Below are 16,413 nucleotides of genomic sequence, written 5' to 3'. Positions count from 1 at the left end.
CTTTGTTTTTTGTTTATTCCTGTGTGTGTTAGGGCCAGTAAGCAAAGGACTTGGCTGAATTCTTGTGAGCTAGAACTCAGAGAGAAAGATCCAAGTCCTTGTTCTCTAAGCATCGGGCATTTTTTAGAGACACAAGCTTGGGCCTGTATGCAGCTGTCTTTACTATGGGTCTGAACTCCAGCAGAGAGATATCCTTCCGTTGTTCTCTTTCTCATGTCCTTTCTATCTTTTAGAAATTATTTATTTATTTGTTATTTATTATTAGTACATTTGGAGTACGTAATGATTACATCCATTGTGGGGAGTATCGGTGCATAACACACCTCAGTTCCTTTTTCATCTCATCTTTCCTCTCCCTCTCCCTCTCTCCCTCTCTCTCCCTCTCTCTCTCTCTCTCTCTCTCTCTCTCTCTCTCTCTCTCTCTCTTATAAGCAGACAGCTTCTTTACATGGCCGAAGGAAATAATGTGGAATGAATGAATGAATAAATAAAAATAAATAAATAAATAAAAATAAGGGGAAGGAAGGAAAGGAGTGAGGGAAGAAGGGAAGGAAAGGACATTTAGCCTAAGCTTAAGTGCCTGTGTTAGGGATAGTCCTTCAGGGGGAGCCCCCCTACCCAAGTCCTGCTAGCTTGTTGCTGGGAAATTGAAAAAATGTTATTGAAATTATTCCATGGATGTTCCTGCTTGTTTCCATGAGTACTCTGTGTGCCCAGCGTATGTATATTTAAATTCTGCATCAACTTATTATTCAACTCAATATGTATATGTCATTTAATTAATCAGACCATCTTAACCCTCTACTCCTAAATTAAGATTGATGAGATTTGATTGACTGCTATTATTTCTCATGGAGGCCACTATTCATTTCATGTTTATTCTGTGTAGAAATTCTTCTTTTCTGGGAATTGACTAGTAAGAAGAAAACCTGTCTGCCAGGCATGGTGCAACATACCTATAATCCCAGTGCTGGGAGGGTGAGGCAAGAAGAGTACCATGAGTAGGAGGTTGGCCCGGGTTATATAATCAGTTCAAGGCCAGCCCGAACTACACAGTGAGGCCTTATCTCAAAAACACAGAACAAAACAGAAAAAAGAAAAAGGAAAACTAGTCTGAACAACTCCTCTTACTTGTTAGTATAAATCTTATTTTGGAAGTTACAGAAGGAAAACAAGCAAGGGATTTTTCTGTAGCATAAACCTTTAAAACTTAACTTTGGGCTGGGGGATGTCGCTCAGTGCTAGACCACTTGCCTAGCATCATGAGGCCCTGAGTTACATTCCTAGCACTGCAAAAAGAGAAAAGAAAAAGGATGCTGGGAGTGCTGCACTGTAGATCACTATGGCCAGGCCTAACTTGCCTCCTCCCATGGATGAGGCAGGGCCACGTGTGGAATGAGGAACATGATGTGCCTTCCTCACTGTCTGTTCCCCATAAAACCATCAAAGCATGATGTTCTGCAGACCTGAGCTACTCTCCTGGCTCCAGTTACAACCAGCCCCTTTTACCAAGCCTTGCGCTTCCCTTATCTCTACGACATTAAATAAATAAATACATACATACATACATACACACATACAATGCAGTTGCCTGGCAGACCTTTTCTCCCATCAGGAGTGAGGCTCCACCTGGCCCCAGCTTTGTTCTTTTGTATCTCTTTGTTTTTTCTTCATCCTCCACCATTCTTGCTCCGTGGACCCTTCAGCCACATAGGCTGTGGGAAAAGACTCACTCATATAACTTCCAAAAGCGCCATTAAACCACATCTGTGACATTTTTGTTGGATATTTTTCTAACCACAGTTTAGAGAGGCAAACCCCTAAACAACTGTAAATTATTTTCACTTTGTTCTTTGAGGGTTCATTGCAGACTGAGGTGCTGCTGCAGGGTGATTGGCTTTACAGAACAGTGAATCCAGAAGTCTCACCCTCTCCTCCAAACCAGTTTTGCAGTTCTTCCACCATTTTCTTTCCCAGCAGTTCTAAATGCATAGAATGGAGAAGAGCACAACCAGAATTGTGTCCTGTCACTTCCATTATTTTGGGATGTCAGCACTATATACTTTTTTTTTGTACCGGGGATTGAACTTGGGTCCTTAGCTTGCAAGGCAGGCGGTGGAACCACTGAGCTACATCCCTGGCCCAGCACTATATACTTTTATTCATCCTTCCTTCCCTCCAAGAAAGGTTGGGATCCTTTGTACCTAAATACAGATGATACACGTTGGAATGATAGCAACATGTGCACTCTTTGAAACTCTTTGAACTCTTTGAGCTCTTTGAAACATTCATGCTTCTTTGTTTTCTCATCCTTTTAACATTTTTATTTAATAATTATTTTAATCTGAAAGTTTATTCAGGAAATTTCAAGAAACAGTATGTCTCCTGGGCCCCCTTGTAACCAGTTTTTCTCTTGGGGCTCTTGTCCTGAGGGCAATGGGAAAATGAAGCCCACAGAACAGCAGTGGGGAATGGAACCAGGTGTGGTTTATTAGAAAGAAAAAAAGGAAAGCTCTTGCTAGTGAAAAGGAGCTCTAAAGGAAGACACCGAGGAAGTGTCCAGGTCTAGAGGCTTATATGGAGTTTTTGGTGTGCAAAGAGGGCAGATGGATACGCAAAAATGCAGTTGCCATTGTTGCTAGGCTCTTGATGTACAGAAAGCTGACTCTTTTTTTGTCCTTTGAACACCAGTTTTGTGAGGCTTGTCCCAGTTTACACAGACACTTGGCCTTTGTCCCCTGTGCTCCAGTTTGCCAAGGCTTATCTTACCTTGCCTTCAGTATAGTCAGGTCCTTGCCCTAATCTGCATATCATCCCTCTACCTCTTGTCTCACTGTGAAGGATTCAGAATGGTGTGGTGTGCAGGTCTCAAGGCTGTTGATATTTAAAGGAGGGACAGAGGAAAGCAATGTATTGGTTTAGAGAAATCAAAGTTTTATTGCAAAACAGGGTACAGCTTATAGTAAGCAATGATGAGCTCTTTGTGGCTCATTCTTTCTTGCTGATTATAAGAGCAATGGATGTGTCTTATTGGAATGTAATTATGTAACAGTGAAAGCAGAATGTTGTGGCCCAGACCCAGCCACAAAACTTGGATTGTCTTCTTGTAGACACTTGTATGGTGTACTTGTATTTTATTTCAGTATGTTTCCTCTGGTTGTATACAATCATATTCTAAATGTAGTTTTGTATCCCAGTTTTAAAAAATGATCTATCTTGTCTTTATTTTTGATTCTAGAACTGGGCAACACTTCATTCCATAAAATAAAATAAGCATTTCCTTGTATTCTTAATTTTTAAAACTTATTTTATCATGCATTTTCCCATTACTTAAAATTGTTTGAAAAAATGTCTAATTTTTGTACACTATGTATGTATATTTATGCCCTAATTTTTGTTGGAATTTAGGTTCCCAATTTTAACATTTTGGGGTAATCATAGTGAGCATTTTGCTAAATATTTGTTCTCATGATTGGTTATTTTTGAGGACAGAACCTAGAATCAATTGACTAATGACTGTGAACATTTTTCTTCCCCAAGGAATGTGAATATTTTGAAGGTCTTGCCAATTTATTTTTCAGACTGTTAGAGTCTCAATGGCAGCATATGAGAATGTTTTTCTTAACATAGTTTCTCCAAATTGTATATAGATAAATAGACAAGAGTGGTGGGGGATGGCCTGGGGACGTTCACTCAAGGACTTTCGGCCTCACTGGGCCTCGGGTTCAGGCCAAGTACGCAAGACCAATTAGAAAATGACTAGTGGTGGGAGGCACCTGCTTGTTAATCAGTAAGAATCACTAGGCACTTTGCACCCCTGTAAACATGTGGAGTAATTATCCTGAATGCCCTGAATTTGATCCTCTTCGTTCGTATGTGTGAAGGTCAGAGGGTAGAGAACTCTAAAGGCTGGAAGTGTGGGGAAATAAAGGGAACCAGAACAAAGGAACTCATCATTGCTTACTGTAAGCCATGTCCTACTTTGCAATAAAACTTTTGTTTCTCTAAACCAATACTTTGCTCGCACAGTCTCTCCGTGGAGTGCTGGAGTGTGGCAGCTAGGCAAATTCTTCCTCCTAGACTGCTAAGAACCAGGACAGTGACATTATTATAAGTAAAAGGCTTAGTTTTTGCTTATATTCTGAACACAAAACTTATTTTCTGATTCAACCAATCCTATAAGCAATTATATGTTTTCAATTAAATTAAAAATATCCAAAGTAATATGTTTATTCAGTTTGAAAAATAAAGCTGGGCATGGTGGTGCACGCCTGTAATCCCAGCACTGAGGATTTTGACTGTGTCAAAAAACAAAACAAAACAAAGAAGTTGGGTTTAGTCTTTGGTACTGGGGGAGAAAATGGCTTGTAATTCACAGGTCCTTCCCCCAGGGACAATTAAAGAAAAACAGAAAACCAAAAACAACTCTTTTGTCCTTAGGTTTTCTGGTGCTTACCTATATACACAAATGCTTTTTCTATAATGCTCATCAAAGTTTTTGATTAATCAATTTTAGATGTTGATTTGGATCTCACTGTGATACGTGACTTCAGTAGAGTATCGAGCTGGTACCTCTCCAACCTTTCTCTCTGTCTTCTCTTGTGTGTGTGTGTGTGTGTTTGTGTGTGTGTGTGTGTGTGTGTTTTGCTGGGAATTGAACCAGGGTCTTGTGCATGCTTGGCCAGTGAGTGCTGTGCCACTGAGCTACACACCACCATCCCCAACCTGTCTTTCTCTTTCCTGTTTATGTACATCATTTTTCTCAGTTCACTCACTGGTCATTTCTGCCCCTTTGGATAGCATCCTTAAAACTCCATTTCTTGTTTCATAAAAAAGATCATCTCTCCGTCCTGGCTTTGTAAGATGAGTGCATCAGTTCTACCCCTCCCCTCATCCCCATCAATGACATCCTGTCACGTGAAGGATGCAGTTAAACAAGACAAAGACCTTGCCATTGAGAAGCTTCAAGACTCTTAGGATTTAATGTATTTACAGTTAGATGTGCAGTTAGGACAGAATGATTGCTTATCCTTCAAATTGAACATAGACCATATAGAGGTAAATATAATCTGAGAAAACTTTAAACTTAACTTTTACTCACCTAAAGCAGATACTTAAAGTACTTTCTTTTCATTTTATGAAAAAATAGAACAAATATTCATAACCAAATAATAAGAGAATAGCAATAGTTATTACACTGTGAATTATCTTCAAAGTAATAACTCAGTGCAAGACATACACCAAAAATATTCTTACAAAGAGAAACAAATAGATAATAACACAAACTTTCTTTTCAGCGAACTAAGATAAACAGTATAAATGAAACAAATTAATATATACTGAAATTTTTTTCTTTTGGTGCCAGGGATCAAACTTGGGTCCTTGCACTTGCACAGCAGGTGGCGAAATCACTGGGCTAAATCCCTGGCCCCACTGAAATATTTTTAAAACAATGGAATATGTAATTTGGGAAAGTCTTTGAGCCTCTCCCTACTTCCTATTTATCTCTCTTCTATTTATATATATATATATATATATATATATATATATATATATATATATGTATGTATGTATGTATGTATGTTTCTCATATAAGAGAAACCATGTGATATTTGAGCTTATGTATCTGACTTTTTCACTTAACATTATGTTCTCAAGTTGCATCCACTTACCTACAAATCCCTCAAATTTATCTTTCTTTGTGTTTAAAGTACTTTTTGATTTAAAACAACCCTTTTTGTTTTTATAGGTCAGAAGGCTTTAGCGGATGCTCAGATCCCTTATTCAGCAGTGGAGCAGGTATATGTTGGCTACGTTTTTGGTATGTAGTAAACTCTGTGTTCTAAAATTATTCACCTAAATCTAGGAGCAATTGCATAAACAATGTGAAGGTGTTTAACTTTAACCTCAAAACTCAAAATTTGGAAGCTTATTCCCATCATTCATAGATTTTCTTTGTGTACTAGTCTTGTGTAAGTTATTTATTTTTTCCATTATAGTATTACAAAACATGAAGAAAATTTAAAAACTTATTTATTGTTTTTTTGTGGTACCAGGGATCAAACTCAGTACCTTGCACTTTCAAGGCAGGTGCTGCACCACTGTGCTAAATCCCCAGCCCTTAAAAACATTTTTGATCTTTTTTTTTTGGTACTGGGGATTGAACTCGGGTCCCTGTGCTTGCATAGCAGGCAGCGCAACCACTGAGCTAAATCCCCGGCCCAGCATTTTTGATCTTAAAAAAAAGAATTACCCAGGCCCGGGGATTTAGCTCAGTGGTTCTGCCGCCTGCCTCACGAGCACAAGGGCCTGAGCTCGATCCCCAATACAAAAAAAAAAATTACTCATAGTTCTACCATGTAAGGATATCTTTAAATTATTAAAGTTATTGTTCAGAAGATAAAGTTTTGCTTTTGCTGTCTTAAAATTTGTATTTATTGACTTTTTTGTATCTAACAAAATTTTTCATTAAACATTTTCTGATTAAAAATATATTTGTTAAAATATATATATATTTGTTAACATATATATTTGTTAATATATATTTGTATATATATTTGTTAATATATATATTTGTGTGTGTGTGTGTGTATGTATATATATATATATATATATATATATATATATATTTATTTGTTGGGCCTGGGATGTAGCTCAGCAGCACTCCATCTGCCTGGCAAGCTCAAGGTCCTGAGTTTGATTCCTGGTACTGGGAGGAGATATATATATTTGTTAAATATGAAAAGAAAAATGGAACCACAAAAAGCACAAGAAGGAACAAGTTACCTCTAATCCAGTTATCCATACTATTTCATTTATCAGTGTATATCCTTTAGTGAGTATGTATGTGGTGGTTTATGTGTGTACACAGGCTTTTATTTTCTGTTTCCTTTTCCTTCTATCTTTCTTTTTTTTCTGAGACAAGGTCTCAATATGTGGTCCAGAATGGCCATGAACTCACTTTGTGCTTCGAACTTGAGACCCTCCTGCCTCAGGCCCCTGTGTGCTGGGATCATGCCCAGTTTCTCTTAAAAAAAAAACAAGGTCCTGGTATACATTTTTGTAATATGCTTTTTTCAGTTTACTGTATCGAACATTTCCCACTGTCTTCTTTTATAACATCATTAACATTTTCAATTAAATTTATTATTTTTTGTAATTGCTTAAATATTAACATGGTTCAAAATACAAAAGATTATATAGTTGTTATGTAGAGGAAAGTCTTACTCTTATACAACTTATACACCAAACCAAAAACCTTACCCTTATACAATCACAGTACTTGTCTCAGTTTCTTTTTTTTTTGGTACTGGGGATTGAACTTGGGTCCTTGCGCTTGCGCAGCAGGCGGCGAGACCACTGAGCTAAATCACCGTCCCGTCCCAGTTTCTAATGTATTTTTGGAGAGATACACTATGCATGCACAAACAAATGTGTGTGGATATGTAATTTCCCTTTATCCTTGGTTTGTTACATGCATGGGAGTGTAGCATGAACATCATTTTGTACCTTGCTTTTTTGGTTAGCAGTTCTTGACAACTTCTAAATTCTATTTTAAAGAGCTTCCTTGGTCCTTTTTTGATTTTTGATAGCATAGTATTCTATTGAATGAATATATTATAATCCTTTTTAATGGCTATTTAGGATATTTCATTTATAGTATTTAAATTTTTTAATTGTTAAAGATTGAATATACTCAAGGTACAACATGATGATTTGCTATATGCATACATTATGTAATGATTACCATAACCAAATTAATTTGCTTATCTATGACCACCCATGCTGCACATTAGATTTCTAGAACTTGTTCATTTTCTAACTGAAAGTTGGTATCCTTTGACTATTTCTCCTACTCCCTTACAACATTTTTAATGATTTTATGGTATTCTTGTTTTGAAGGTCTAAACTATTATTATTAGTAATAATAATATCTTTTTCTTGAGCATTTAAAATTATTTCTAATTTCTAGTTATTATGATGTTATAAATATTAGATGTTATTTAATAGTATTTTTGCATATCTTATGCATATCATTCATTTCCTTGAGATCTCGAGATATCAAGGGTATTTTAGAAGGGGAATGTATTGGGTCAAAGGAAAGCAGAATGCTTGTGTTGAAAAGGACATTTTGAACCTTGCTGTTTTTACTGAAGATACCTAGTTAAGTCTGAACTTTCAGGTGTTCCTTACTGCTGCAACATTTTATTTTATTTTATTTTTGGGAGGGGGTAACATAGCCTCTCACCATGTATTCCAAGATGGCTTTGAACTTGCTATGTAGCCCAGGCTGGTCTTGAATTTGGGGTGATCCTCCTGCCTCAGCCTCTTGAGTGCTGGGATTGCAGGAGTGGTGGGTTGCTGTAGCATTTCTGCTTTGGTGGTTATGTTACTAAGGAGAAGATATGACATGTATACTGAATATGGATCACATTTTTTTTACAATACCTTGGCACATAGTATTTTTTAAACTTTTTGAAGTAGTAGAATCTTTTTGAGACAGGGTTGTGCTACATTGTTCAGGGTGGTCTTGAACTCGGGCTTAAGTGGTCCTCCTGCCTGAGCTTCACATTTTGGGGCTACAAGCATGTGCCACTGCATCCAACTTAAGTTGTAGAATCTTTATATCAGAAATAATAATGACCTTTAAACAATTGGTATAGTTTTAAAAATTTATATCTGAATGTCGTGTTCATGCTTCCTTTATGACATAGCCTTGTTCAGATTGAATTACTTGCTACCTCTGTATTATGTAAAGAAAGAACACATAAAATCTTTATTTTTATAATTTTTTTGTATTTGCAAAGTAAACAATGCTTAATGTTCTATGTGTTTCTGAGTAAGATGTCAACAGTGCATTTACCGTCCTGCTTATATTGTGTGCTAGGCAGAGGCATCACAATGAGAGATCAGGATGTAGTATTATGTGCCATTGCAGCCCCATGATTCCTGTGTTGTAGGTATTAATATTTTTATTTGTTTTTCCATACAGGTGACTCTGCCTCTGGGCAGAGGGCTATCTATCACAGTTTGGGACTGACTGGAATTCCTATAATCAATGTCAACAATAACTGTTCTACTGGTTCTACTGCTTTGTTTATGGCCCGGCAACTGATTCAGGGTGGTGAGGAATGCTCATTTGTCTAGTGTACTCAAATAAATGCGAGGTTTTTGCTGCTTTTCATCATTTCTTCACAGTATCCTTAGAGGGATTGGTTTATAATGTATTTCTTTAAAAAAAAGTGCTTTACTTTTAGCTGGATGTGATGGTGCATGCTTGTAATCCCAGCACTCTGGGAGGCTGAGGCAGGAGTATCTCACATTCAAGCCCAGCCTGGGCAACAACTTAGTGAGATGTTGTCTTAAATAAATAAATAAATAGGTAGATAGATGGATGGGTGGGGATGTCCCTCAGTGCATAGGCCCTGGGTTTAATTAATCCTCAGTACCTCAGGGTGGGAAACAAAGGTTTATTGAGATATAATTCACATACCATAAAATTCATTTTGGGGGGCATACAATTTAGTATTTTTTAATTATGGTCACAGAATCATGCAACTATCACCACTGTCTAATTACAGAAGATTTTTCTCACCCACAAAAAATCCCTGTGCCTACCAGCAGTCATTACTCTTCCCCCGCACCCAGACCCTTGCTGCCACTAATCTTTCCGTTTCTGTGAATTTATCTATTCTGAATATTTATATGAACAGAAACTTATAATACATGGCCTTTTGTGGCTTCTTTCACTTAGCGTGTTTTATTTTTTCATCATATGGTATCATTTATCAGCATTTTACTCCTTTTTATGACCAAATATTCCACTGTATAGCTGTACTGTGTTACCTATCTGTTCATCATTGGTGAACATTGTTGTTTCTGTGGGGTTTTTTTTTTGCTACTATAAATAATGCTGTGATGAACTTTCCTGTACAGTATTTTTGAGGCCATGTTTTCAGTTCTTTCCGATCTGTGCCATACTCTTAAGTTTTGAATATTCTAAGGTCTTTTATTAGGCCTTCTGTTCTGTTTCAGTGATTTCATCATTGATTACAACTCCACATCTTAATGTTTTAAATCTTGGAGTTTTGAAATCTGAACTGTATGACAAAGCTAGTGCCCCTCCTTTTCCTTCATTATTTTTCCTTTCATTTTTTAAAGAAAAATTTTGGTGAGTTTGTCATGTTTTGCTCTTCAGTTGAACTTTAGCATCACTTGTAGATGCTCCCTTCCTCCAAAAACAATTGTTGAGATTTTGATTGGAATCTTTAAAATTTTTTAAATAACTTTTAAAATAACAAAAATTTTTAAATGTTTTAAAATTCACAACTTGCTTCTTTTTTTTTTGGTACCAGGGATTGAACTTGGAACCTTGTGCTTGCTAGGCAGGTGGCAGCACCACTGAGTTAAATCCACCCCCCTCCCCCTGGTCCGCACAACTTGCTTTTTATAGTTTTTTTTTTTTTTTTTTTTTTGGTACCGGGGATCGAACTCAGGACCTTGAGCTTGTGAGGCAGGCGCCGGAACCACTGAGCTAAATCCCCAGCCCTATAGTTGTCTTTCTAAAACATATTCCACATTAATGAAAAATTTTATTAGGATATTAAGAATTAAGGGAAGAATTAAGCACCTTGATTTTTCCTCTTATTTAGAAGCATGTAAGAATTTCTCTGTACTTTTCATTGAGAATTTTATAGAATTATGAAATTCTTTTGCATTTTATGGAAATTGACATATTTATTATTATTATTATTTTTTTGGTACCGGGGATTGAACTCGGAACCTTGCGCTTGCGAGGCAGGCACCTGAACCACTGAGCTAAATCCCCAGCCCAACATACTTATTTTTTTATTGGTACATTTTAGATATACATAATGATAACATTCATCATAAGGAATTTGTACTTGTACACGGCATATTTAAATTTACTTAAATTTGAAATTTATTTAAATTGGAATATTTATAGTATTTTGTTGGATGTCTGGGAATTTGAATTTTCCAAAGAATTATATTTTCCTTTAAGGTTTGGCAGATTGTACTTTGGCTCTTGGGTTTGAGAAGATGGAGAAGGGATCCCTTGCATCAAAAGTAAGTCTCATTTATTGTTATTTTATAATTATTATATTACTATGAGAAAACTTTGCCCATCTGATTATCATAAATAGAGTCTGTTAGTGAGCACAGTAAAACATAATTTAGCATAGTTATTTAATAAGATGATTTAACCAAAAGGTGAAAGGTGATACCATATATGTACCCTTACATCTGGTATTTCAGAATAGTAAAGAATCTTAGAGATTTTAAATTCAAAGTCTTGGTACTGGAGATTTGAACCCAGTACCAAGATACATATTCACACTGAGCTACATCCCCAGCCCATTTTTTATTTTTAATTTTGAGACAGAGTCTTGCTAAGTCTCTAAATTGCCCAGGCTGGTCTCAAACTTGTGATTCTCCTATTTCACCCTCCCAGAGTATTTGGGATTATTATATACTGATACCACCACAACTGGCCAGTTGAAACTCTTTATTTTACCAATGATAAAAGAGGTTAAATGGTGGAATTTGAGTTTGTTAACTCATCTGTTTAATTTGAAAGTCACTCATTCCACAGACTGGAAAGGGTTAATACCACCAGTTCTGGTAATGGTAAGCCACATTATTTGAGTTAGTTCTTCCACTAATGGCAAGTAAAATATTTGGATAGAATATGAAAAAGTCCTAAAGGCATTGAAGAATGACAAGAGAGCAGAACTACATGTGGATGCCAGAGAATTAACATCAGCATTTGAAGCTTTTCTTGCTTCCAAGGCCTTTTTGTCAAAGCCAGTTTTATAGCTGGCTGGAATGAAGCAGAAATAGTCAAAGTTTAGGCCTTCTATCAGTTTTATACCCATTCCTGACATTAAGCTGGGTCTCTGCATATAGGGGTAAACCTTTTGGATAAGGATGAACTTGAAGTACAACTATCTACTTTTGTGAGGTTACAGGGATAATTTGTACTGAGCAGTACTTAATAATTAGTACTGAGCAGAACCTAGGTAGATTTAGGACCCAGATGACCCATCAAGGCAGAAGGATTTACTGTATTAGCACAACAGCGTGTGAGGGTGCTGATATCTCTACTTTAGTCTACCTATGAGAGGCAGGGTGCCAGTTTGTAGCCCCAGGCATCATGGCAAATTTTTAGAAAAGGCACATTATGGGAGTATGTAATGCCCACATTTATTTTTTAGAAGAATTTCTATTGATGAATTATTTTTAATTTTATGAGTTTTATTATATTAAACAATGTGTACTTAATAGGAAAATAAAATATTAAAATTTTAATGTGTATTGAGTGTGTAGAATAACATCAACATTTTCAACATCAACTGTTTACCTGCTTACAAGATCTAAAAAATAACAGCAAAAATTAATTCCTATATGAACTACAACGAAAATACAAACACAACTCTACCACAGAAATAATCTTGCTTCAGTTATCAAATCTGATTTAGTCTTCACACATGACAGCAGCATGTTCCATACACAAGTCTTGCTTACACTGACAGCGTTTGTGTTTTGTTTTCCTGTCTTCTTCGGTAGGACAAACTTGACATCTTGCCAATCTTTTTTTCTTAAAAGGTTCTTGTGATGTTTCTACCTGTTTGTTCACTGGTCTGCTCCAGAATTCTTTTGAGGAGTTCTTTGGGCAGATACATATTGTTCTTCCTCTGTTTCAATCACTCATTTATCAATCCTCTGAGAAAATTTCTCCATGATATTTTGTGCTTGTTATGTTCTTTGTAAACTGTGAAACTATTTATGCTTCACATATTTAGGATCAAGTAAAACACAACCATTGACCAATGCTTTGTGTTTCAGGTGACATCATAATTGCTGCATAACTCATCAAAATCTACTCTGCCTTTCATTTTGTTTCAAGTGGTCACATTTCAAATGTGACGATTTCTGGCTTCATTTGTGTTGAGGATTCACTCTCAGTTTTTGTTTGTTTTGAGGCAGGGTCTTGCTATGTAGTCCAGGCTAGCCTTGAACTCACTATGTACCACAGGCTGACTTTGAACTCACAGGATCCTCCTGGCTAGGCCTCCTGAGTTCTGGGATTACAGGAATGTAACACCATGCCCAGCCTCACTATCAATCTTAACATCATGGTGTAATGTTGACAGTACCAATACCACTCTGTTTTTCTTTGCCATATCGGAGGCCAATGTTAAAAATTTCTGAAATCCAAAGATTGTACTGTTTTGAAGTTGCAACACTTTTTTCAGGAATCTTGTCTTTGTTCTTGTAAATAGTTCCTGTGCTGGTCAACTGGTGTTCTTTTTTTTTTCTACTGGTGTTCTTTTAACAAATGTAACATCAGTGGGTAACTAGTGAACCAATTGTCAAACGTGACATTTGGGTTACTTTTTAAAATAGATAAACAAGTCTAATCACAGTGTCATACAGTACAGTACTGCATGGAGAAAGACCTGGAGGCTGTGTTCCAGGATAAATTTCTAAATTCTTTTCAATGTCTTTTCTAAAAAAAATGTTTTTGCATCTACCAGGGCATGTATTTCAGTACCGTATTTGGAAAGTTTACTTGGCATGTATTGCTGAAGGCTTCAACAACCATGAAATGATATGTTTGTTTGTCCATTATCATGTATTTGGACAATGTATAAATTACTTGACAGTTCAAAACAAGCTTTCAACAAATAAGTGAGTAGAGCCAAATTGTAGGATTTTTTTCTTTCTTGGGAGGTCTTTTTGTCATTAAAACATAGGCAGTTTTGGGGGCCAGGGATTTAGCTCCGTGGTACCACCCTTGCCTCGCAAGCGCAAAGTCCTGAGTTTGATCCCCGGTACCAAAAAAAAAAAAGTAGGCAATTTTGAAGGAAACCAGATCTCTTGTGTGTCATTATTGTTCTAAGAATCACAACACCACATCTGTCATTTCTCCATCAATCCTTTAAATTCAGATGATTAGAATGATTAAGTCCTGGATAGAGCCTTTAAAGGCTTTTAGTTCAGATAGTGAGGTGTCATGGTATATTTTTGAGTATTACTATTGAGGCATGTAGAATGTTTTCTTGTATTTATTTATTAGTATATTTCAGAACATCTTGTAACATATTGTCCATTACAAATAATTTCTAACATTGAATTGCAGTGTTGACATTCTGTCTAATAGGTTTCATCCCTGACAAGAACCTAAGAACATTTTCTGACCTAGTTTAACATTGGATCATTCAGGTATACTTGACCATTTTGTAGCGTTTTGACTAGTCAAATATTTATTTACATTACTATTTTCTTCATCATCTGAATCAAGGTCTTCATTCTGTATTTCTCTGTCATATCTGTCATATCTTGCTAACTTCTTTGGCTTACACGATCCAAGTCATCATCCATAGCAGAGTCACCTGATGACTCATTTTCAACCTCCTCCCAAAGTTGTAAAAGCAGATTTTCATGTAACATTGTACTGAATTGGGCTAATTCTTTAAGAAAAAGCAATAGAAAATATTTGATAAAAAAATTATAAATTCACAAAAATGTAACATTGCACATGACACGGGTAAAACTCAACCAATTACCCTTGGACACACGTGTATATGCCTTGCCATTGGTAGTATCAAGTGGGTGGAACACAAAGATTGCTTTGTGTATTCCCCAAGTGCAGCTACTAAGATTCACAGCTGTCTACTGTTATGCTAAAGTGCGTATTTTTATTAGAAAAGTATGGTATGGGCCTAGCCCCACCATGAATCAATCACAGACTGGATTCAGCCACCTCCAAAATAGCCTATGACCACATGAGGCTTTAGGGGAACATCTAGACACAAACCACAACAATGTTTTTTGTTTGTTTGTTTGTTTCGGTTTTGGTTTTTTGAGGCAAGGTCTCACTATGTAGTTCAGGCTGGCTTGAACTCACTATGTAGCCCAGACTGGTTTTGCCTCAGCCTCCCAAGTGCTGGGACTGCAGGTGTGCACCACCATGCTCAGCTCTCTCGGTGTTGTTTTAATTTGCATTTCTTTAATGGCCAGTGACCATTTTTTATGTATTTATTGGCTATAGGTACTTCTAAGAAGTGTCCATTCATTTCAGTTGCCCATTTTTTGATTGGATCTTTTATTTTGGGGGAAGATCTAATTTTTTTGAATTTTTTTGAGTTTTATGTTCTAGATCTTAATCTTCTGTCTGAGGAGTAGCTGGCAAATTTTTTTTCCCATTCTGTAGGTTGTCTCTTCACTTTTTGGTTGTTTCCTTTGCTTTGAAGAAGCTTTTGAATTGGCCTAATTTCATTTGGTGAGTCTTTTGTTTTTTGGGGGGTACTGGGGATCGAACTCAGGACCTTGAGCTTTTGAGGCAGGTGGCAGAACCACTGAGTTAAATCCCTGGCCCATGGTGATTCTTGATATTATTTCTTGTACTGTGTCTCTATCTTCAAGAGATTTACCTATTTAATCTTTTAGCAGATTATTTCTGTTTTAATATTTAAGTCTTTAATCCATTTGATTTTAGTTTAGTATATTGTGTGAGATATGGGTCTGGCTTCAATCTTCTGTATGTTTATAGCAATTTCTCCAGCACCATTTGCTAAAGAGGCTATCTTTCCTCTATTGTGTGTCATTTTGCCCCTTTGTCAGAGATCAGATGTCTGAATATTCCTTGGGTTGTTTCTTTGTCCTCTGTTCTGTTCCATTGACCCCTATATTTGTTTTTGTGCCATGCTGTTTTTATCATTGTAGCTTTGTAATATAACTTGAAATCCTGCTTTGCTGTTGTTACCCAGGACTGCTTTTGCTATTCTGGTTCTTTTCTGGTTCCATGAAAATTTTAGGATTGTTTTATACAGATGCGTGAAGAATATTGTTGGTATTTTTGTTAGGATTTCATTTAATCTATATATCAGTTTTGGAAGCACACTGGATGACCATTTTGACAATGTTACTTTTGCCTATCAAGAAAGAGGGGTATCTTTCCATTTTCTAATGTCTTCTTTCATCTCCTTTTTTAAACATAGTGTTGCTTTCATTGTACGGATCTTTTACATCCTTGGTTATGTTATTCTGTTTTTGTTGTTGTTGTTTTTGAGGCAGTGTCTTGGTATGTAGTTTGGGCTGACCTTGAACCAGCTATATAGCCTAGGCTGGCAAATCTGCCTGCCTCAGCCTCCCAAGTGCTCAGATTATAGGCGTGTGCCACTGTGCCTAGCTTGGATATGTTAATTCTGAAGTATCTAATTTTTTTGATGCTACTGTGAAGTGTATTGTTTTCCTAATTTCTTTCTGGGTGAGTTTGTTATTGGTATAGGAATACCACTGACTTTTGTGTGTTGATTTTGTATCCTCCTACATTGCTAAATTTGTTATTAATTCTAGGAGTCTTTAGGTGGAATATTTTGGATTTTC

The 16,413-nt window shown here is 36.5% G+C and overlaps 1 protein-coding gene across 1 annotated transcript in view; it reads left to right on the top strand.

Moving 5' to 3' along the window:
- Scp2 (sterol carrier protein 2) overlaps positions 1–16,413 on the top strand; it is a 140,846-nt gene that overhangs the window by 25,619 nt on the left and 98,814 nt on the right. Inside the window, exons 3-5 of the mRNA XM_004869228.4 lie at positions 5,750–5,821; positions 8,993–9,124; positions 11,024–11,088. Of these exons, the coding sequence (XP_004869285.2) occupies positions 5,750–5,821; positions 8,993–9,124; positions 11,024–11,088 (269 nt within the window). The remainder of the gene's footprint in view (positions 1–5,749; positions 5,822–8,992; positions 9,125–11,023; positions 11,089–16,413) is intronic.

Source organism: Heterocephalus glaber, unplaced genomic scaffold (genome assembly GCF_053883595.1).
Source record: "Heterocephalus glaber isolate CG9 unplaced genomic scaffold, H.glaber_assembly_v1.0 deba00001451, whole genome shotgun sequence".
NCBI classification, from domain to species: Eukaryota; Metazoa; Chordata; class Mammalia; order Rodentia; family Bathyergidae; genus Heterocephalus; species Heterocephalus glaber.
The sequence above is the reverse complement of the archived record's forward strand: the minus strand, read 5'-3'. Positions and strand labels throughout refer to the sequence as shown.